Source organism: Tachypleus tridentatus, chromosome 6 (genome assembly GCF_004210375.1).
Source record: "Tachypleus tridentatus isolate NWPU-2018 chromosome 6, ASM421037v1, whole genome shotgun sequence".
Classification (NCBI taxonomy): Eukaryota; Metazoa; Arthropoda; class Merostomata; order Xiphosura; family Limulidae; genus Tachypleus; species Tachypleus tridentatus.
In genome coordinates this window covers 119,979,094-120,003,447 of record NC_134830.1, presented here as the reverse complement: position 1 = coordinate 120,003,447, position 24,354 = coordinate 119,979,094, and the positions used below count along the sequence as shown (strand labels likewise).

General features: G+C 35.3%; 1 protein-coding gene across 18 annotated transcripts in view; it reads left to right on the top strand.

Annotated features, from left to right (window-relative positions):
* The window catches only part of LOC143253451 (uncharacterized), a 47,594-nt gene extending 27,105 nt beyond the window's left edge, over window positions 1–20,489 (top strand). For 8 of the 18 annotated variants that reach the window (XM_076507363.1, XM_076507361.1, XM_076507358.1 and 5 more), the window contains 2 exons: window positions 9,527–12,858; window positions 16,598–20,489. In XM_076507363.1, the coding sequence (XP_076363478.1) occupies window positions 9,678–11,600 (1,923 nt within the window). In that variant the 5' untranslated portion in view covers window positions 9,527–9,677 and the 3' untranslated portion in view covers window positions 11,601–12,858; window positions 16,598–20,489. Of the gene's footprint in view, window positions 1–6,824; window positions 6,928–9,526; window positions 12,859–16,597 lie in introns of those variants that run through there. The other 10 variants (XM_076507372.1, XM_076507373.1, XM_076507365.1 and 7 more) reach the window with 10 other exon arrangements.
* The last annotated feature ends 3,865 nt before the right edge of the window (window positions 20,490–24,354 follow it).

Genomic DNA, 24,354 nt, shown 5'->3' with positions numbered 1-24,354 from the left:
GAAGGATGATGTTTTGAGCTAGCACTCATTATCAGATCATACAACTTACTAAGACAATCAAACTTCTAACCTTAGTAACACCTTTTAACTGAAGATATGACTTTTAATGAATTTTTTGTAGTTTTTTTTTAACTGGGAAAATATTGAACAATACATTTAATTTGACATATTTTTGCATCTTTGTCAGTACTACTGCCGTGTGTATATAAGTATCTATTGACACATTTTTTGTGTTGGTTGTTAACTTGCTGGAAAACGTTAAAGCACCTGAAATTGATTTTCCCATTCATTTAACAGTAAATAACATTGAAAGGTATTAAATGAAATGAAAATGGTTTTTGCTTTCCGATGCTATAACTGTTCCTTTAAAATGTAACGTCCTTGAAGTGATGACTGTGTGATTCACACTTAAATATTCTTACTACTACTTTTTACCATTACATCTAGGAGTAAAAAGGTTTTTTAATGAAGTGTTAGAATATGTGTTGTGTATAAAGTGAGTCACAGACAGACCCTTAAGGAGGAAAGTTTATATCTCTACGACGTGTGTGTGAAGTTATTATATTTTATAGAGAAAAAAAATAGAAAATAGATAAATGAAAACATATACATGAAAAAACAAAAAATTAAAACTTAGTCACAAAAAACAATTCCAACACCAGGTCAAAAGTCAAAAAGAGGGTACATAATATAATGATTCAGATTTTCGTAGTACACTGTCTTTCCAGTTCAACTTTGCTGATTTCACATGTTTAGAAGAAAAGGAACAGATGAGGGTATTCTAGCTTGCAGCATCCCACATATTTCCCAGTCTGTAGCCCAAGGTGACAAGGTGGTTGCTCACAAAAATTTTAGTAAGAAAGATCGTAATTAGAATACTATAGCATTAGCACGGAAGACAGCAAAACATAAATACCAAAATGTTAAGGTTCTGCAATACTAAGCCTAACATTTTTATTATTAACATCGGTCCTATCCTCCACCTTTCTATGTTGGTGTATCTTCAGTGGTTCTAAAAATATCCATGCAATAGCAGCTTGTATACAGGAAAAGTGGTACAACTGCAATTGGTCCACTGATATAAAGATGCCCAAAAAAGTGATTCTAATTATTTCACCTCCAATAAACATTATTAATAATTTTTTGTAAATAATTTTGTCATTATTTTTAAATTTCTGTAATTTTTTTTTTATATATAATGCATGTATTAAGTATATTTTGCATACCATTATAGTATTATATTTCTTTGTATGTCCACTGTATTACATGGTAGGGGTAAGATTCTGCCAGTAATCAAGGTACTGTATATTTTCTTTTATGTTCATTTAGCTGCTAGAGAAACTCCATTTAACATTATATATTTATTGCTTGGAATAATTGTAATTATCCATGTTGAGACTTTAAGTTTTGGACTATTGACAGCATCTGTTTGTTAGTCTTCCATGTTCTATCAGCTTTTAATGTGATGATGGGTCGGCTTTATTTCTAGACTGAATCTTCAGATAAAGTGGGCTTTACATCTTGTGTTTCTGTATATTGTTCCTCTTTCAATAGTCCTTCTATCAATGCATTTGAGGTCTCTCCCTTCTCCAAGCTTCCATGTTTTTGGTCACCAGTCCTAGGCTTCCTTGCCCTTGTAGTATTTCATCTGAGTATGTAGTGGCCCACCCTTGTTTTGTATGTCTATTCTTCTTTTTGGGTTTTTCTCAACATGCTATATTTAATTAACAAGCATCTCTTGCCAGGTTTTCATTGCCTATTAATGGTGCTGAGGCTTCTGTCTCTTCCATCTTTGAGGCCCCTGTGTACATCATATTTTGACATTCATCATCCCTCATCATATTCCACACTTTTATCTTCATGTGCAGCTTTTATCTGGTCCTTTGTACCCCATAGTGGCCCAACAGTAAGTTTGTGTACTTAATAACACAAAAAAAAACAAGTTTTGATTCTCATGGTGGGAACAGCATAGATTAGTTATTGTGTAACTTATGTTTCATTATGAACTACAAAAGAAAAAGTATTTTGCAAGACAAGTATCTTTTTTGATGCAGAATAGGTCATCATCTTGCTCACTTTCATCAGCCATCAATCCTTACAGTTTATCCATCTACCATTTTCTCCCTCTAAGTCATCCATTTTTCCCTCATCTCACTTTATTTTCAATAACTTTTGAGGATGATCTCTCCATATCTTTATCACCAGTTACAGTGCAGCTTTATCCATATTTTCCATGACCACTCCCCCTCGGTGTGGATTCCTGTACGTGGTGAGGGGACCTCCCAGGGAAGGTTCTGTTCTATATGGTTACCTTCTCTGGGATCTAAACATCCACCCACGTGTTTGCCGTGTGTGGCGACCCGTGAAGGGGAGGAGAGGATCCTGGTGGTTGAGGGGTCCAACCCTAACACCACTTTGACCTCGAATTCCTGTAGACGGGCGGCCTTTGGGTGGCCCCCCTTGGGTCAATCGGCTGGTCCACTTGGGCTAGAGTCAACCAAGTACCAGTGTTGGAAGTTCTCAACGGGTGTTGTGGACATTGTGCCTGATCCTGGTGTTTGGGTATAGTGCTCACAAAACTCTGGCGTTGCTGCATTGTCCTTGTGTTACTTTGTAGTACGTCCCCTTGTACCATGAGGACGTACTACCATGGTGGGTGGGGTCAGTGGGTACCGAAATTTCTTTTTCCTATGGATCCTCTAAAAAATTTAAATAAAATTGTAAAAAAACAGTCAATGGGTAAGCGACCACGTCTTGAATACTCAGAACAGCAATCTTCAACATCAGTAACACACATACCTCATTTTTTATATTACATTCTCTTCGGAAAACCTTTAGGGCAAATGTCCCCTTTTTTTATTCAAAAGGGACTAGAGGGACTTGCTGGCTCTCCAAAATCAGTAAAGAAACTTTGATCTGGTGACATATTGGTTGAAACATCCACATCCCAACACAGTGAACTCCTCTTGAATTCAAAGGCAATTGGGGATATACCTATTGAGGTTACACCCCATGCTACCTTGAATTCTTCACAAGGAGTTGTTGTTGAAAGGGATTTGAAGAATGTTCCCGAGTCAGAGATTCTCGCTGGTCTCTCCACTCAAGGAGTTTCTGCAGTGAGGCGCATCTCCACTTGCAAAGATGGAGTTACACTGCCAACAAATACCCTCATTTTAACATTTACTTCACCACGTGCACCTGCCACCATCAAGGCAGGTTATCTCATTTGCAGGGTTCGGCCATACGTACCAAACCCTCTTCGATGTTTCCAATGTCAGATATTCGGCCACTCAAAGACATCTTGTCGTGGTTCCCTGACATGTGCTCGTTGTGGAGGCAAGGACCACGATGCTTATGACTGTGACATGAACCCACATTGCGTAAACTGCAATGGTTCTCACCCCTCTTACTTTCATTCTTGCCCAAAATGGTTGGAGGAAAAAGAGGTGCAGTGTGTGAAAACGACACATAACATTAGTTATCCTGAGGCTCGGAAATTACTGTCCACAACTCCATCTTGGACATATGCTGCTGCACTTCGTTCCACAACTACAGTGGGAGTGCAGACAGATCTCTCTGTGCCTCCAAGAGGATCGTTTTCAAAACAAAAAGCCTTCTGACCTCTGTGGTTAAAAAGGTTGATGAATCGACTTCCACACCCATCTCTGTTCCTCCCATACCTTCCAACAAATCTCAAGATCCACGTCCTTCAGTTTCAAATACAGGCATTTTTTCTGATGCATCTTTTTCTCCCACCACAAGAGACAAAACAATTATTCGTTCGTGTCCTCAGTCACTGGATTCCCCTTCCAATAACAAAAACCTGCCCACCCAACCCAGAGCAGGATCCATGGAGGTTGATAGACCTCCTCCAACTAAAGACAGTAAAGAAAAAGACGTGGTCGTAAACCAAAGGGTTCTCCAGCCACTTCACCTACCCGTTCTTAAAAATGGCCACCTTGATACAATGGAACTGTCGAAGTTTACGTTCTAATCTGGATGATATCAAAACACTGATTGCTTCCTACCATCCTGTTTGTCTTTCTTTACAAGAAACATTTCTCAAAACTGCTGATACTGTCTCCATTCGGCAGTTTTCTCTGTACAGAAATGACAGGTTGTGTGGTGGTCGAGTACATGGAGGGGTGGCACTGTTGGTTGATCAACACGTGCCCACCCTGTCTTTGTCACTCAACACACCCTTGGAGGCTGTAGCCATCCGTGTTTCCTTGGGTCATACCATCACTGTTTGTTCTCTGTACCTGTCCCCTGGAGAGACATATGATCAATCAGATCTTGATGCTCTCGTTGAACAATTGCCATCTCCATTTCTAATCCTAGGGGATTTTAATGGACATCATCCCCTCTGGGGAAGTACTATTATTGATGGGAGGGGCCGATCTGTAGAGCAGATGCTCTCTGATCACAATCTTTCTCTTTTCAATACTGGTTCTTCCACTTGCTTTCATGCACCTAGTCAGTCCTTTACCTCTATTGATCTCTCAGTTTGCTCCCCTTCATTATTCTCCCATGTTTCATGGAGGGTTGACAGAAATCCACTAGGCAGTGATCATTTTCCGATCCTTTTGAAAGAGACTGGCCGTGGTTGATGCCACCCTACCCACGTGCCCCAGTGGAAGCTGGATCAGGCAGACTGGTCCACTTTCACTGGTCTCGCAGAACTTGATCCTGCCATCGTAAATCAGCCATCAATAGACGACTGTGTAGCAGTGGTAACTGACTGTATTACACATGCAGCTGCTCAGTGTATTCCTAAAACCTTGACACGTTCTCCACGATATCCTCGTCCGTGGTGGAATCCTGCTTGCCACTTAGCACGGAAGGCTCAAAACCAGGCCTGGGATACTTTTCATAGATATCCCACACTTTCAAAGCAGGTTGCTTTCTAATGGGCCCATGCACATGCTAGGTGGGTAAGACATCAAAGCCAGAAGGAATCTTGGATTAAGTTCACAACCAGCATATCTTCTACCACCAGTTCCAAGATCATATGGGACAGGATTCGAAAGGTTAATGGACACTACAATTCTATCCCCCTCTCGTTCTTACTCTCTGATGGTCAGGAGGTGACTGATGTTCGAACATCGCTAACTCTCTAGGTGAAAGCTTTTGCGGGTATCTAGCACTTCTGCTTGTTCCTCCACCTTCCTGGCCATCAAGACTCCGGGCAGAGCGATCACCTCTTTCCTTTCGAATTGACTGTTTCTTTGACTATAATTGTCCCTTTACCCTGGTGGAACTAAAAATGGCCCTTCATCGGTCTGCCAGTACGTCTGTTGGACCTGATGATATTCATTATGACATGCTGCACCATCTATCTCCTGCTTCTCTTGATGTCCTTCTGATTGTTTTCAACTGGATCTGGCAGGAGAATGTTTTCCTGATGCCTGGTGCCAGGCTATTATTTTACCTTTCTCTAAGCCAGGGAAAGATCCCAAGATTCCTTCAAACTACCGTCCAATTGCTTTGACAAGCTGTCTCTGTAAGACATTAGAAAGGATGGTTAATGCTCATCTTGTTTGGTTCCTTGAATCAAACAACCTCCTCTCGCCCACCCAGTGTGGGTTCCATCGACAGCACTCCACCACAGACCACCTAATTCGCCTTGAAACATCTATCAGAGAAGCCTTTCTCAACCGCCAACATCTTGTATCAATATTCTTTGACATAGAGAAGGCTTACGACACAACATGGAGGTATGGCGTTTTGAGAGACCTCCATACATATGGGTTACGTGGCCATCTACCCATGTTTATTAAAAATTTTTTAATGGACAGGAGATTCCAAGTTCGTGTGGGTTCGACACTTTCCCGTTCTTTTGTACAGGAACTTGGAGTCCCTCAAGGCTGTGTATTGAGTGTTACACTCTTCAGTATAAAGATAAATGCCATCACTGAACAACTCCCTCTCACTGTTGCGAATGGGCTGTATGTCAACGACTTTCATATCTCATGTCAGTCGTCAAACATGAGATATATTGAGCGGCAACTACAAACCGCCCTCAATTGTGTGCGGAAGTGGACTCTGGCGAACGGCTTTAATTTCTCTCTCTCAAAACTGTATGCATGCACTTTTGCCGTCGACGGGTATTCACCCTGATCCTGAACTTCATATTGGTGAAGTTTTGCTGCCAGTGGTCCCGGAGACCAAGTTCTTGGGGCTTATCTTTGATTGTAAACTGACCTTTATACCACACTTAAAGCAGCTTCGGGTCAAATGCACAAGAGCACTGAACATCCTCCGTGTTCTCTTTTCTACCAGTTGGGGGGCAGATCGCTGTTCAATGTTAAAGGTATATCGGGCTCTTATTAGATCAAAACTCGATTATGGATCAATGGTCTATGACTCTGCCAGACCCTCGGCCTTAAAGATGCTGGACCCCATTCATCACTCAAGGACTTGGTGTTGTCTTCGACTCTGCACTGGGGCTTTCCTCACTAGTTGGTCCTCTCATCAGTTCAAAGTATATACATTGAATCTCATGAACCTTCTCTACACCTTTTAATTGTGGTTCCTTTTACAGCTCTCTCCTTCAATTTGTTTACAACTATCTTTACAATATACTTGAAACTTCATATCCTTACCAAAGCATCCCACCTGGATTACTTTTTTACAAATTTTACTCCATTTGCTTGACTTTTTTATCTTTTTAATTGCCGCTTTGCTTTTATCTTCAATTACTTTTACAAATTTTACTCCATTTGCTTGACTGGACATTTGGCTACTCATTATTACGATTTTGCAGAGTGTCTTTTAAAACTTTTATTCTTTTACATTTTGATAATAGCTGCTCTGACACATAACCCGGAACCAGGACTGTAAAGCCAACTTCAGGTGATTGACGGTGGTTCATGAACTTATCTGTTATTCTTCCTGGCGGGTTATGATCATTACCATTTTGCTAGAGTAAATATTTTACAACTTCTTATACTCTGCCTTCTATCTTAACATTGTAGACTGGGTGTCAACATTGGTTTTATACTTTTTTGTTTTACCTTCATTTCCATTTATGTCTATTACTACATTTATTTATTTATTTATTTATTTTTTACATTTTTACCGAATGTCTGGCGCAGATAGCCTCGCTGCTTTGTGCCATAAAACACTAAATCAATCAATCAATCAACCATGACCACTCTCCTTTCTCCAGTTTTTACAGACCTATTACAAGCCTTTCTAATAAGTTATAATCTCCTACTGGTTCCTTGTCTAGACTGGAGCCTTTATTTCAACCTCAAGGCTCTAACATATTGTCTGGTCTGCTATTTCTAGTGTCAACTTTCTCTTACAATTTATTTTTCTTACTTGCAGGAGCAATGGGCAATACATTCTAAACTTAGGAGAGGTTACATTAAGATTATTACGGCTGGCCAATAACTGACAAATATCAACGTTATTGAAAACACAGCCCTGAAAATTAATAATCTGATCATTGTGTAATGATTACTTAATGTAATAATTATGTAGTATGCAAAAAAAAATTTTGGGTTTAAAAGTTAATTGACACGTGTTTTAAAAAATACTTTCAACATACTGTGGAGTGTTTACATTTTAGGGATTTATGTTATTCTGAAACACAAATGAAATACAAGTTCATTTGTGCTTCAAGGCACTTTTTTTTTAATGTTATTCAATTTTTGTTTAATTATTCGATGTAAGTTAGCTCTTAACATGCATAATTTTGCTGCTTTTTTTTTTTTTTTGAAAGATAGAGAACGTTATGCAATCAAGTATGTAACAGAAATAATGTTATTAACATTTTATCCAGTAGAATTAATACTTTAGTATCCAATACATAAGCACATTGTTTAAATTTAGAAATTAAAATAATTGATAAGAATATCAATGTTAATATTTTTGATAAATGAAAATATTTTGCCTTTCTAATTTATGGTTTACCCTCTTTTAATAATAATGTACCACACCCTTCTGTTATAAGCATTACAACTTTGCAGTTATTTAGATATTGTAAAATTTGTAATAAATTACAATATTTTATTAGTAATGTTGAAATACTGATACAAAAATTAACAGTTGATAGATCTAATAAAGAAACTTCAAATAAAATTTAAACCATTCTGTAACAAATAGAAGAATGTATTAAATAAATATAAAGAAATTTTACTAAAAATTTGTAACAACTATCTCTAGTTATACACTTAACAGGGCAACACAAGGTCTTAATGCTGGTGTTAAAGGAAGTTCATCCATTATTGGAGAATTATTGTTCCCTATAAATTAAGACTGAAAGATCAAAACCTTATTTCTTACTATTTGTTTATTTTCTAAATTGTGCTAACTTTGTAAACATTTAGTCTTCTTTCAGTATAGCTCCAATTCATTATTTTATGCATTGTTGATTAATATTTATTCTTTTCAAGTTGAATTATGTAGCTATTTCACAACCCACGGTGTAATTCTTGAATGTAGTCAAAAACTTTCATCTCGAAGTTTACTAATTGTTTTACATTTAAAAACAAAATTATAGTCTATGTAAAATCTAATGGAATACCCAGTGGTGTCATGTTTTTCCAGAATCCTTTGTTGAAAAGATTAAAATTTTTTAGAATTTAAAACAAACAAGTAAAGGTTCAAGGAATTAATTTATGTTTTTACTAACTTAATACTGTTTAGACCTGTGACACTTATTCTATATTAAGAAAAAAAAGTTTGAAATTCTGCACTTTTAAATCTCATCAGTATGTTTATACTTATCTTAGAGTGAACTTTTTTAAAAAATCAGATGACCATTGGGTACTGCAGTGACTGACATTTTTTTTCATTACACTTAAACATTATGTATTATTCATCTACAGGATTAACATGAATTTGGCAGTTGAACCATGACATGACTATCCTTAATTAGCAACTTAGAATGGATGCTAAGGCTCATGATAGTTACTGCTGAAAAATCCTTTATCACCAAATAGTGGAATTCAATATTTAAATAAAGAAAATTCATTCTTCTATTTTTAATATCTAAAATAACAAAATATGTGATTTATTGTGTTTTTTACAGAGGTGTGTGCATGTTATGTAAGGTTGTTGTATTCATGTAAGTTCATTGAAAGTGAGAGAAACCATTGAATTTAAAATGATTAATATTAACCTTTTACATGAAAGAATAGGACCTTGTATACACATTTATAGAGCCTGTTACTGGGGGTTGAAAATAAGTCATGAAACATTTTGTTTCAATAATTGTATAATATGTGTCAAACTGTGGTTTAGAATAGCAATGAAATACTAACAGTGTCATATGGATAGAGATAATCTGAAAACATGTGAATACAGTTGAAACTCAATTAAGAAAATAGTTTTGAACTTCTTGGTTGCTGATGTTTGTTTTCAATAAGAAGCTTCGATGGTGATGTTAGATGTATAATTACACTCATTCTGTGTTCAGATGTTCTGTTGTATATAGTACATGTAAGAAAATTGATTTGTAAAGCCAAGTTTTGAGATTTGCTAGTCATTTGTCTGTCCATATGATTTTGTTTTTCAGATTGTGATCTTGACCATGTTAGACTGGACATCACTAAACCACAATAAACACCCAAGACAAAACAATCTGAAGACTGGAAGGGCCACAGAACAAACCTGAAAAGCTACCATCCACATAGTATTGCCTCTAATTCCCAGTAGTTTAGGATTTCATGAACAACAACCCTCCAACTAGCACCATGCAGAACAGTACTTATCCCTGGGTGGCTCCAACATCCCTTAGCCACAAAAGCTGGCCTCCTGGATACCAGGCCAGTTTAACTGACCTCTTTCTTAAGAAAAACCCCCTTCATTTTGGAACAGGAATTTCACAGTTGGCTGCAGCATCAAGCTATATAGAGAAAATGTCCTCGTTTAATGAGCACACTCAGAAGTGCCCCCACCCAGATGCTAAGGATAAACCCTACCCATGTGAGGTTTGTCAGCAATACTTCTCATTATACAGTAGCCTGAAGTCTGATGGGGCTTGCAGTAGTAGTAGCTCCTGTAACATGTCTACTCACCCTAGTATCAGCCGACCACTGAGTGCCCCACCCGAACGGAAACAGCTGCCACCAACATCACAGTCACCCACTTCAGCTGCTCAAAGTTCCAGCCATCCTCAGCAGTCTCCTCTTGCCCTTCTTCCACCTCCACCACCACCACTATCTTTACAAATGCCTGACAGATCACAGGCTAACCATGTAGACTCGTCAGTGAACCAACAGCAACCTCGTCGGCCTCGGCCAGCACCAACCAAGCAGTTTTTGTGCCCTGTTTGTCATAAGTACTTCACCCAAAAAGGAAATCTAAAAACCCACATGATGATTCACACAGGAGAGAAACCTTACGCCTGCCAGGTGTGTGGTAAAAGGTTCACCCAGAAAGGCAATGTAGACACACACATGAAGATTCACACAGGAGAAAAGGAGTTCTCTTGTGAGACTTGTGGAAAGTGCTTCACCCAGAAAGGAAACCTGAAAACGCACATAAGGAGTGTGCACACAAAAGAAAAACCATTTGCATGTGGCGTTTGTGGGAAATGTTTTTCTCAGCGTGGAAATATGCATACTCATGTGAGAACACATAACAAGGATGATCGTTTTCCTTGCACTATGTGTGGAAAGACATTTTCACAAAAAGGAAACTTAAAAACTCACATGCAACGTCATACAGGTCAGCTGCCTTCTCGTCGTTATGGTTCTCGTGGTGGTTCACGTTCCTGCTCCAGTGTATCCCGCCCAATAATCCAAGGCTCTCGTTCAAATGTAAATCAGTTCTCATCTTATTCAATTCATGGCTCCTCTCCAGCTCCATCAACTTCTGGATCTCCACAAACTCACTCTCCTTCTCTGAACCCAATTAATCTTGGTAAATCTTCTCAATCCTTAAATAACCCACCTAGGCCAACACAAAGCCCTTTTCAAAGTGTTGTCAAAACAACACAAGAATCACATTCCCAGTCGGTTCCTCCTCGCAGCTCTCCTCTTTCTCAGGTATCTGTAAACACTTCCTTAGGAGGGGTTCATAGAACTCCTTCATCCACGCAACCATCCTCCGTCTCTAGCCCATCATCTCCTGGCCTGTTGAGCCATCCAGCATCATCAGCATACCCCCACCAGCCATCTCCAACTCTTGCACCTCCTTCAGAATGTATGATCCACCCTGTGATGCACAGTCCTCCTGTCAACAATTCTCAGATGACTCATATTAAGAGCTCATCTCCATGTGGCACTCCTGGCCAGTTGCAGTTCTCTGAACAAGAGAGTCGGCCTTTCTACTCTGCTCCGCCCACCCCAGTTCCAGCTCCGCTGGCTCATTCCCCAAGGTGGCTCCCTCATGGCTATCAGAGACACTACAGTAGCTTTCAGCCCCCATCATCTATGAGCTCCTATAGTCCGATCTCCCAACACCCAACTCCTCTTTCACGACTTGCTCTTCTCAGCTCAAATGCGATGGCTTATCATCATACCCTTGGAAGTCCTCTTTCAGAAGACAAACAGAACACCAACAATCTTGGGTTGTCAGGTCATCACATGTCGGATGATCATTTCCATTCATCAACAAGTCCTGACTTTTCTCAGTTGCTTGACTGAGTAAAATGACCAAACCCTATTTGTAAGACAGATGCTGATGATCAGTGAATTTTTAAATTGGATATTGGCTGGAAACAGTTGGTATTAGTCATATATTTGGGGGGGGGGGAGAACCTGCATTTAGCATCTGATTTTAAAACTACTTAATATAAGTATCTTAGTGAGTTATGAATTGATATGCAAGATGACAGTTTGAAGTAATGAATATTTCTGATCCTAAATAAATCACAAGTGGAGCAACAGAAGTTGTGTTTCATCTGTCACAAGCTACTCAAGGAGGTTGATGCATTCCCAAATAAAAAACGTATACTACTACACACAGTGTGCATTTATCATCAAAATAATGCCTCTTCCATGTGGAAATTTGTTTCCTCATCTATGAGGTTCACACAAAACTTAAGTGCAGCTTTGTTTTGTTTTTTCTAACACTTTATAAATTATGATGATGATAAAACTTTTAGCCACAACTTGTATCCATGTACAATGGCCTGATGTGAATTTGCTTGGTGTTTTATTGTTGGAAAAATCATTCAGGATGCAGGCATTGGTGCTTTTGTTTGAAATGTGATAACAAAACAAACCTTCAGCTTAAAGGTGGTGTGTTTGATAATATTCATATCTTCTAGTTACTGAAAGGTTATGTTCATTGCTAAAGGTTGGTGATTTTTGACACTTGTTTTGGAAACTGGTAGAGGTGTTAGTTATTTAATGACAGGTGCTGAATGTACATATGATAAAATTCATTGATGTGTTTGTGGAACAAGTATTTGTATAATGTACTTATTACTTATCCACTTTTGATAAGTCTTTAATGGAATATGGCAGCTTGAAGATGAGATTAAAAAAAATCTAAGATTTTTTGTTTGAACTTTGAAAATCAAGTTTCTTGGAATAAATTTTAAGAACTTTTTTTAAGTTTTTTTTTTCTTGGTTTTGTTTTATATACTGGGTAAAATTTTGTTGCCCTTAAAATTATCATATCACATGTTATAAATTATTATTTTGTACATGTACAAGCACTTGTACCTCTAAAGAAAGGTACCAGTTTTACTGTTCATTTGTGTATATAGATATATATATACAGAATGTTATTATGATAGTTTTCACTGTTGGCTGCTCTTAAAGAAATTGGTGAATGAAATATTCTATAGGAAACTGTTGTGTTTGTATGAAAGTGTTTCTGTTCTTTCAGAAATGAAGCTCAAATTTGTTGAAAAATGAAAAAAAGGTTGCAGGCTCCTGAAGTCCATGTTGCATGGTATAGTTAATCACTTATCTCAAATACTGTACTTTGGTTTTGTAGGAAAATGTTTATAAAGCACTTCACTTCTGCTGTATCTGTATTTTACTGGTAACTTTTAGCATTTTATTTGAAGTAGAAATGTTCATATGTACTCAAAGGAATTGGTTATAGTATTTCTTAGAACAAATGTTTAATGCATGTGTGGCGAATCAGCTAGGGTAAAGTCTTTTAATGAGTAGGCTCAGAAGTGGCCTAGTGGTTATGTGTGAAACTGTGAACCTGAGGGTCCAGTTTTTGCCACAAAAAGAAACAACTCCTGTTACCCACCTTCAGGTATTAAGTGTATTATGAAAGTGATTGTCAGATCCTGCTGTGTGATTCTTAGAGAAGCCTAAGATTTGGTGGTGGACATTACTGACTAGCAACCTTCCCTCTAGTCTATCAGCTCAAAACTAGGGGCAGAGTACTGCTTGTGTAGCTTTGCGTGAATATTAAAAAACAAACGTACTATTTTGTAGCCAACACCAAAAATAACAAATATGTAATTGTAATATTTTCCTCACCATTTATCTGTTTCACTCTTGTAGTGGTATATTTTCTTTAAAATAAAAGGCAGTACACTTTTTTTGAAGTTATATTTGGATTAATTTAGCAGCTAATAAAACACTTCAACAATAAAAAAAAAAGCAACTTGCATATGCACACACAAATTTACAGATGTTTCAAACTATCCAACACATTTAGAAACTAGGATATTAGCCTAAGCAAGGTGTGGGTGGGTTTGTCACTACCTTAACCCAAGAAAATGTTAGATTTGTTTCTCAATTGGGTGGGAGTCATGTATTTCAGACAAAAATAAATTGTGCACACTTTTTTGTGCAATTAAATGTTGACAATACTTTTAGGGTGAACCAGTCATGCAATCTTTTGTGTGCAATGTAGAATTATCTGAAGGTGACGTAACTCTTCTGCAAGAGCCATGTCAGTTTCCGAGAGCCTACTTGCAAGTACTTGTTTGAGGATTAGGAATCTTGGGGTCTTTGTGAAATTATGTTTGTATGTCAATACTTAATATAAACTGAAATGTAACCTTTTTACAAGTGCAGCTTCACATTTTTAAGCCACTTTGGCTATCTCGTGGTGTAGGTGCAACATATATATATATATATGAGGGGTATGGGTGATACAGAAAGGATAAGCATCTTAAAAAGATATTTATAAAAATACAACAAACGTTTTTGTTGTGCACTATGTTGTGCTTGTTACTTCACAGTTGCTGTCTTAAAACTTTTTTCAGAATTTGTATCATTATAAGTAAACCTGCTGTTACTTGGCAAGCTAAAACAAAACTTGAACATCATTTTATGCATGGATAAGTAATTAATTTAGGACAGTCATTAGTGAGAAAATATTTTGATTGTTTAACACGCTGTTTTATTAACATTATCCTGCCATGTTTGAATTAGCTTTGTAATGCATACAACCGTAATTAGCCAAAGACTTGTGAATTATTGTCAGAACTTGTGAATTATTGTCAGAACTCTTTCTTACTTGTGAATTATTGTCAGAACTCTTTCTTACTTGTGAATTATTGTCAGAACTCTTTCTTACTTGTGAATTATTGTCAGAACTCTTTCTTACTTGTGAATTATTGTCAGAACTCTTTCTTACTTGTGAATTATTGTCAGAACTCTTTCTTACTTGTGAATTATTGTCAGAACTCTTTCTTACTTGTGAATTGTCAGAACTTTTCTTACTTGTGAATTATTGTCAGAACTCTTTCTTACTTGTGAATTATTGTCAGAACTCTTTCTTACTTGTGAATTATTGTCAGAACTTGTCAGAACTCTTTCTTACTTGTGAATTATTGTCAGAACTCTTTCTTACTTGTGAATTATTGTCAGAACTCTTTCTTACTTGTTATTGTCAGAACTCTTTCTTACTTGTGAATTATTGTCAGAACTCTTTCTTACTTGTGAATTATTGTCAGAACTCTTTCTTACTTGTGAATTATTGTCAGAACTCTTTCTTACTTGTGAATTATTGTCAGAACTCTTTCTTACTTGTGAATTATTGTCAGAACTCTTTCTTACTTGTGAATTATTGTCAGAACTCTTTCTTACTTGTGAATTATTGTCAGAACTCTTTCTTACTTGTGAATTATTGTCAGAACTCTTTCTTACTTGTGAATTATTGTCAGAACTCTTTCTTACTTGTGAATTATTGTCAGAACTCTTTCTTACTTGTGAATTATTGTCAGAACTCTTTCTTACTTGTGAATTATTGTCAGAACTCTTTCTTACTTGTGAATTATTGTCAGAACTCTTTCTTACTTGTCAATTATTGTCAGAACTCTTTCTTACTTGTGAATTATTGTCAGAACTCTTTCTTACTTGTGAATTATTGTCAGAACTCTTTCTTACTTGTGAATTATTGTCAGAACTCTTTCTTACTTGTGAATTATTGTCAGAACTCTTTCTTACTTGTGAATTATTGTCAGAACTCTTTCTTACTTGTGAATTATTGTCAGAACTCTTTCTTACTTGTGAATTATTGTCAGAACTCTTTCTTACTTGTGAATTATTGTCAGAACTCTTTCTTACTTGTGAATTATTGTCAGAACTCTTTCTTACTTGTGAATTATTGTCAGAACTCTTTCTTACTTGTGAATTATTGTCAGAACTTGTGAATTATTGTCAGAACTCTTTCTTACTTGTGAATTATTGTCAGAACTCTTTCTTACTTGTGAATTATTGTCAGAACTCTTTCTTACTTGTGAATTATTGTCAGAACTCTTTCTTACTTGTGAATTATTGTCAGAACTCTTTCTTACTTGTGAATTATTGTCAGAACTCTTTCTTACTTGTGAATTATTGTCAGAACTCTTTCTTACTTGTGAATTATTGTCAGAACTCTTTCTTTTCCTGTTACTTTTAAATTTTTAGGCTTCTACCCACTTGCAAGTAGACTCTTAATACAGACATGAAATAATATTGCACTACGGTAGTTTAACTGCATCAAAACCTTTTAAATATAAACACGTTCATTGTCTGTTATAAAGTTTTGAAATCAGTGCCTAGATCATGTATTGAAAGTTTGTGTGTATTGAGATGCAAAATTTGGTCAAACCAAGATTGTTTGACATGGCTGTAAAACAACCTACATAGGTATAGCAAGTCGTAAGTAAGTTTGAGAACCCAAAGTGTTCTTTTCCACTGAATGGATATATTTATCTTTGATAATTCAAAGAGTTGTATTACTGGTACTAGAAGGTTTTAACTTGGAGTTCAAACATACTTTCATGTTGTTTTGTATGTAATCTTGTATGTAGCATTTGTAAGAAGGTTTGAAATTGTTTCCATAGTGTGTGTTTATGTGTATTATAGAAGTAGTTTTGGCTTATACTTTATAATTAGTTTCTCAGTTAAGCAGGTTTTGTTAAAAATATATGGCTTTATGTGACTACTTTTGGCCATAAACATTGTAAATTATTGAAGTTTCACATATATTATCAGTTAACAAAACAGTTATTTCAATTTAAGAAGTGTTATTGCAATTATTTATATATTAAGATGCCTTGTATTTACTCGTAATTGTTCAAAATACAACTTGGACTTCAGTTATTTGCAATCCTAAATTACATGTAATTATTTTTAATTTAAAAAAACAAATTCCAATCTTATAAAAGCACTATCTTTTATGTGACACTTTTATATTTCAAGTTAAATTTTCATTTAAGTTATTTTTAAAATAGAGGTTTACCAGTGGATGGATTAACTTACTAGAACTTCTGAATGCAATTTTCTATTGTTTTTACAAGTTCTTGCTAAATGGTGTTGAATCAGATGTTTCACTTAAGAACCCCACAGCTATATTGCTGGGATCTTCCTCAAGAAACTGTACATAAATGCATGGCAGACACCTTAAAGGTAAAAGCTTGTTTTATTAATACCTTTGATCATTAGGTGACTGATTTTTTTGTAACTTTAGGTAATCACTGACAGAATTTACTTGTATTCTAGAACGAGAATCTCTTAGTGTTGGAAATTCTACTTGAAAGTTAGGTTAATCCTATTCAAGGAGTTGCCATCTGAAAGTTGTTAGTGTTAGTCCTAATATAAGATTTGAAATTATAGCTACTTATTATTAGGTTAGAGTTCCTGTTGAAAAATACTGTTTAATGGATGAAATTTTATACTTTGCAGTTTTGAAGACGTCAAAGGTGACATGATCGTCAGTGTTTTATAAATGTAAGGCTTCTGGTAGATATTATTTTTGTAGTTTGATATTTCAGTCATAGAAAAGTTATTTGGGAAGTTTGTTAACCATAAAGATGATGTATTCAAAGGTGAAAAATGAAGTTTAGAAATCGTCATATTTCAATTGTGTGTTGTATGAAAGCAGGTAAGTTTTAACAGTACTTAACACGTGAAAACCTTAAAATCTAACACATCTTCATGATGTCTGTTCATATTAGTCAAAATTTCAGTGCATTTGAAATTTATACTTAAAAGAAACTGGAATATTAGGACTGCAAAAAATGAGTGGTTTGGTTGTAATGACTGGATTATTTTTTATTTTTTTTTAAATCTTTTAAAATTCAATATTCAGATACCATTACAAAATGTTATTGTTTATTCTATATTCATGGATGATTAAAATTTAAGAAGTTTGTTTGGTGCAAAGGTCCTTGAAGGTCCACCATCGGTAAATATACTTTGATTTTCATTTATAATCGTGAAATGTTTATTATTGAAGGTTTCAAAGTTGTTTTGTACCGATTTGCAAGCCCATTTCAGTGTCATTTGTCAGGGTTGGTGGCTCTATTAAAAGTGAAGTTCCAGGTTATATTGTTTGGAGAGATTCTTAAAATATTTCTGAAGTGTATTTTAAAAGGAAATTACTACTCTGATCCTTAATTATTTGGTGAAATATTTACAGTTCTTGAGTGTATTAAACTCGAGTAATAACTGTGTATAAAAGATGAATGAAAGAATTTTGTTTCAAAGTTCCAGTTGGTTTCACATGTGGTACAGAATAGATAAGGATACTGTATTGTGGCCACAGTCCATCATCAATAATAATATCTCATTATTGAAGTCTGATATATTCTTCTTGTTGGTTTTGTTTTCATTCATTTAGTAGGTTATTGATGTAGGAATTCTTAGGTGCATGTAGTATCAGTGCATTATGGATTAGCTGGAATATTTTTAATATTACTACTAGTATTATGAAACTAGAGTAATAACCATAAGGTGCTGAATGGTTCCTCTAGCTCATGCTAAATTTTCACTCATTGATAGATGATACATTTTATTGTGGAAGTGGACAGCAGTAGGCTACTGATCTCACAGCTGGACACTACATTTTGAAATTTATTGCAGCTCCAGTTGAACAAAGGACTGAATACAAACAGAATTGTTTACATTTTTGTATTCATGTCTCCTTGTTTTAAAGGTCTATTTTTTAGAGGTTTTACCATTAGTGTCTCATTTAAGATATTTAGTTTATAAATCGATCAATAACTTAAAAAGAATTATAACGATTCGTGTAAAGAAAAGCTGGTACTTGCAAATCATGTTATTTCACAATTGCTTGTAAATGTCAATAGATGGCATTAGTCGTCAAAATTACCATAGTTTTTTTCAAAGCAATTACCGATACTTTTAAATATAAAATACTACATTGCATATGTAGTCAAGTTGTAGCACTAATGAGGCTGCAAACTCGTTTATACCGTCTTCTCTGTGCTGTTTGAAAAAAACATTACTTAACATCGAACGTGACATAAATTTGATCAGAAAACTAATTTAATTGCATTAATTTGTAATAAAGTTACAGAAAATGTAAAATAACACAAGGGGGAGTATACTAGAAGTATAAGCTGCCATCAGTGCAACAGCCTAACTGCAGGTAATGTATTATTATCCAGAAGATTGTGAGAATTTGCTCGCGTTTACTGAGACACCTGGTGTTCATGCTTGAAATATTCTCTTAGTAACGTTGAAAAGAATCGGCACTTGTGTTCAAATTCCGATTTCAAACCATGAATGACTGTTTCCTGTATTTAGCAAAATGATTTATTATCACATCTCACTTTTTTTTTAATCTCAAGCTAATTTGATGCGTTAATTAAGTAGCAGATTATATATATATATATATATATATATATATACATGCATATAATAAATGTGTGTAGGTATGATAGCGGTGTTCCTGTTTCTATATTCTCCGTATACATAAGCATATATTTTATTTTGTCATTTTAAGTGGTTCCTATTTCAAGATGTAAAAAAAAAAATTATATAGTCACTTCCTTTTTACCAAGTGCTTTTGTGTTTGTTTTTCATTTACATTTAACATGGTAAAGCCATGAAAAAAATTGTGTTAATTTGCATTCTATGCAAGCTAACCACAGAACTGTGTTTATTTGTTTATTCACTTCCATTGAAGCACATAATGTTTAAAAAAAAGAACACATGATGTCATATTGTAGTAATTTTTGTATTTTGTTAAATGAGGTGTCAGTTGCTAACTTGAATGTAATTAAGTGCATATGGACTGCACTAGGAGGCACATTTAATAGATAAAACTTACTAGTGGTATAATATTATCAGTGTTAAAAGAAGTAAGCTGATAAAGAATTAACGACATACTTGGTTGTATAAATAAGATGTTTTAACCCAGATCTTTAAGATGAAGCTACTTTTGGCTGCTGTGTTTACCTCTGTGATATTAGGTATCACAATCGTTGGTTACAAACCGATTCGATTCGTTTGTTTTTTATGTTATGATTATGATGTTTTGTGACGTATACAGTGTTCAGTAATCGCCTTTGTTTTCGTTCCTGTTCTTGTTATTGGTTTCAGAAGTTGTTAATAACGTAAGTTCCTTTAAAATGTATACTGTATTACTTCGCCACAAATCCCTGTATATTGTTTTTCAAACCAAACAGTAGTTTTGTGGTTTAGCTTGTGTACTTTTGTCAGTTTTGTTATGGCGCATGCGTTAAACGTTTTATGCATAGCATATGTTTTTATTACTATTTTGGTGATGTTTTATTGTTTGTAATTTACCAGTCACAAAGGGATATTGGTTCTTAGAATTTTTGGTCTCAGTGTTGCCATTTTTAAACCTATATATATATATATATATATATGTATGTATGTATGTATATATATATATATATATATATATAATGTTACGAAAATATTTACGTACAAGGTTTAACGCAAGTCGAATTGGAGAAGCTTGTAGTTATGTTATTCTTTTTTTTAAAAAATATATGTTGATTTTTATTAGTCATTTATCTTAATTATATAAAAAATTAAAACATAATTCCAAAGAATATCTTAAGAAATCTGGCTTTTTTCACGTGGAAATGGAAAGTAACTATAACAACAGAATAAACAAAACTTCTAAAAAATAAAAATATTTATACAATTGTTGAAATTAAAGCGTTACCACTTAAAACACGAAAATCCTTTTAGTTTACGAAAAATATATTTAGCCATGTTTTACAGGCCATAACCACCAAGAATATTACTTTTATTATATTTCTTGCTTGCTGTAATTTTTTAACCTGGACTTGCTGACTTCCCACGCTTTGTAAAGAAATTAGATAATAAAGCTTTTGCTTTACCATATCTTGTGTTTTTGTATTATATTTTTCCTTCCGTTAGTTCAGCAGCAAGTATTCCAAATCTTAACATTAAAATTAGATTTCGATACCAGCGGTGGGCAGTGCACAAAATAGCGCGTGGTTTGTGAAACAAAGTGATCGACTGGGCATGGTCTTGTGGTTAACGTGCCCAAGGATTAGCTGTTTGCTTCCTTTTAAGTAACAGAAAACCCGTGCTTCGTACACTAGTGTCCCTCGCTGGGGCAGCAGTAAGTCTACAGATTTACAACGCTAAAATCAGGGAATCGATTCCCCTCGATGGATGCAGCAGATAGCCCAATGTAGCTTTGTTATAAGAAAACACAATCCGTACACTGGGGCTGTGTATACAGTGAAAGAGTAACAGTCAGACCTCACTATTCGCTCAGTATAGATATCCTTTCTCTAGTATACCGACTGAAAATTATTGACAGTTAATTGTAGACTTCAAAAGTTTCAAAACGGTAAATTATCGAATACAATCTGCGCCTACTTGAACTTGATTTTCCGAGTTGTTCTTGGATGAGGCGGTTTAAATAATTAGCAATGTATGATGTAAAAGAAGTTTTGTAGTATTAATTATGTGTCATTGAGTAAATAAAAATTGATGCAAAAGAAAATGCATTTCACCAAATTAATCCAGTTCGCGCTGTAAAACTTTTCTAAGCGATTTGCTAATAATACCTCGCGTTTTATCAGACTGAAAATTGTTGACCAATAGGCTTAGCAGATATGATTGAACAATTACGTGGAAGGATTATCACTAAAGAATTACTAAATTTTTAGAAATCACTCCCCTACTCCCAGAAGTACTGAGTAGTTTCAAAAAGAGCAAGCAGTTGACCATCTGGCCAAATTCACTAACTCAGTAGTTAAGCATCTAAGCTGTTGCACCGTAGGCGTTGTCCATGATGTTTCAAGAGATTTCGACCAAGTCTGTCACGAAGAATTCTTAATAGATGTAAACTGGCAAAATCTAAAACTGCTCATAATACATTTTAGATTTTGTGAATTACAAGTCTCTTAAAAGCAACGCTACTTATTCTTTCTGCTAAAGTACGTCGAGATATCCATCCTTATCTGTATCTTGTATGTCAGTTGTTTCGACTAACCCAATGATGTCAGTTTGCAGATGACATTGCAATATTGTATCACTTAAAACGTCCAGTACAAGCAGCGAAACACAACATCAACTAAGTCAAACCTCAGTGTTTAACCCTTACAAAACTGTTCATAATTTTTCATTAAAATAAACAAAACAGACTTCCTCCTAGTGGATCATCTTTGAGTCTGGAGGCTTATAACACTAAAAATTGGGTTTCGATACCCGTGTTGGGTACAGCATAAATACTTTATTGTGTAACTTTGCCTTTAACAAATAATCGAAGAAAGAGATTTTAAAAACCATTATACAACAAAATGTAAGCTACATCTACTGAAATTACTAGGTTTTAGCGTGGAACAAATACGTTACTAACAGCGTAGTCATATCTTGACTCGATATCTTAAACGCTTTAAATATATTACTAGTCAAAACAAAATTGTCAATTTACGAAACGTTTGTACGTTCGTCCATTGAATGCGACTATGTAATGTTAATAAACACGTAAAACCGAAACTTTCTCAAGCTACCAAAACTAAACAATTATGTACACTACCATGATATATTCATCAAAGGACTATACCGATTCTTTGGGAAGAAAAACGACTTTAAAAAACAAAGCATGTAAACGTGGTAATATTTTCATCTACTAAATAAAAATGCTCCTGGATGGCAGGTAATCCTTTCACCGTAAGTCTTGTGTCATCAACGATGTAATTAGGAACCTTGATGGCAAAGAATCCTCTTCAATAAAATACTTTTTTATCAGGAAACCAGTAGCAAAGAGTTCTCTCACTATATGACATACGTAATCGACAATGCAGTAAAGAACCTTGGTGAGAAATAACCCTCATACGAGTGTGTCATCAAGAAATCTGGGTTGCATAAATGTTATCACCGTAAATGACATAAATCATCAATAGTAGCGTCATCAGAAACCCTGTTTGTTTGTTTTATTATGAGAACTGTGATAACCACGTTCTAGGTATAGCAGCAATTAAAGAAGGAAAGTAGTTATTGTGGAGTAGCATCCCCTAAGAGCACCTATAGCTCTAAGTGACTATTTCGGACAGTTCTATCAGCAATGAAGGATGTGATCCACTGCTTGGGAGAAAAAAGGATGATCCACATCAAGCAAAAATCATATCTAAAAGCGCCAACTAATGGAAATTCGACAAGAGACTCGTTGATCCTTAAAAACGCCTTCTACTAAGAGATTCGAATCAATCCATATGAAAGATTACTTATTTTCCATTTTCTCTTCTTTCCCAAACACCTACTCTTTCCACATCTATTTTAAATTTCAAAAATCCGGTTGCTGTTTATTTTAATCAGTTACTGGTAGATGAAACGGTACCTTCTCCCTGGAAATTCTGGAGAAACCTTCCACGACAATATTCCTGCACGTTTTTTTTTTCTTTTTTATGACTGAAAAGCCTCGTCTGTACTGTACATAGTTGATGTAATGTGGTTGACATATCGGTATACACTTCTGTATATTTGTGCAGAAGTTATTAATAACTCTTTCTCAATGGTAAGTCTGCAGACTTGAAGCGCTAGAAATTGGGGTACAACACCTATGGTTATTGCAGTACAGATAGCCAATTAGGTAGTTTTTAAACTGTAAACTGGCTTATTAATAACTAGCTGGCGTACCCGTCCCGTAGATGGGAGCTTTATAAATTCATTGTTAAAGAAAGGTTATCTTAGGACATGAAAATTTGCTCCCCTTATGTACAATTATAAAACAACAACCATAAAAACTGCGAAACATTAAATGTGAAATCAAAATATCCATTAATCCAACAAATCTCCAAACTAGTTTGGATGGTGATTCATCCACACCCAACCAAGAAGTTACATGGACAGACAACAAACAGTACTATTACATACATATAAATTCTTAAACTCTCTTATTAACTAAAACATTAAACTAGTTCTTGTGATTGCAACATTTAGTTTAAATTAAACTTGCATAAAAACAGGCCCGGCATGGCCAAGCGCGTAAGGCGCGCGACTCGTAATCTGAGGGTCGCGGGTTCGCATCCCCGTCGTGCCAAACATGCTCGCCCTTTCAGCCGTGGGGGCGTTATAATGTGACGGTCAATCCCACTATTCGTTGGTAAAAGAGTAGCCCAAGAGTTGGCGGTGGGTGGTGATGACTAGCTGCCTTCCCTCTAGTCTTACACTACAAAATTAGGGACGGCTAGCACAGATAGCCCTCGAGTAGCTTTGTGCGAAATTCCAAAACAAACAAACAAAGCATAAAAACTTTTGAAAGACTTTTTGATTGTAGTCTTAGAGATTGCTTATTATTGTAGTCTTAGCCAAACCTGCACCATAGGTTTTCTTTACCATGAGCACTTAAAGAATTTAACTTCGAGTTTTAACCCTATAAGCCCATATTTTAATGATAATAGGAATAATTTCAAACTTAATAGATTATCAAACATGATTTTCTACAAGTTTCAAAACAGTGTCGCTGCTTAAAAGCATGTTGAGCAAATACGATATTTTATTTTATTTTATTATCTCAGATTATTTATACTAACGTGTATAACGGAGGCATTGATCTCAAATAAAACATTAATTCATAAATTACTTCATATTTTTTCTCCTATATTATCTTTAGATTTATTTTTAATGTTTTAATTTATTTGTTTGTTAGAGAAAGCTGTTGACATGATGATGTCACAAGTAAATAACAGAAATCCTAGAATGTTCGTAAATGGTAATTATCGAGATATTC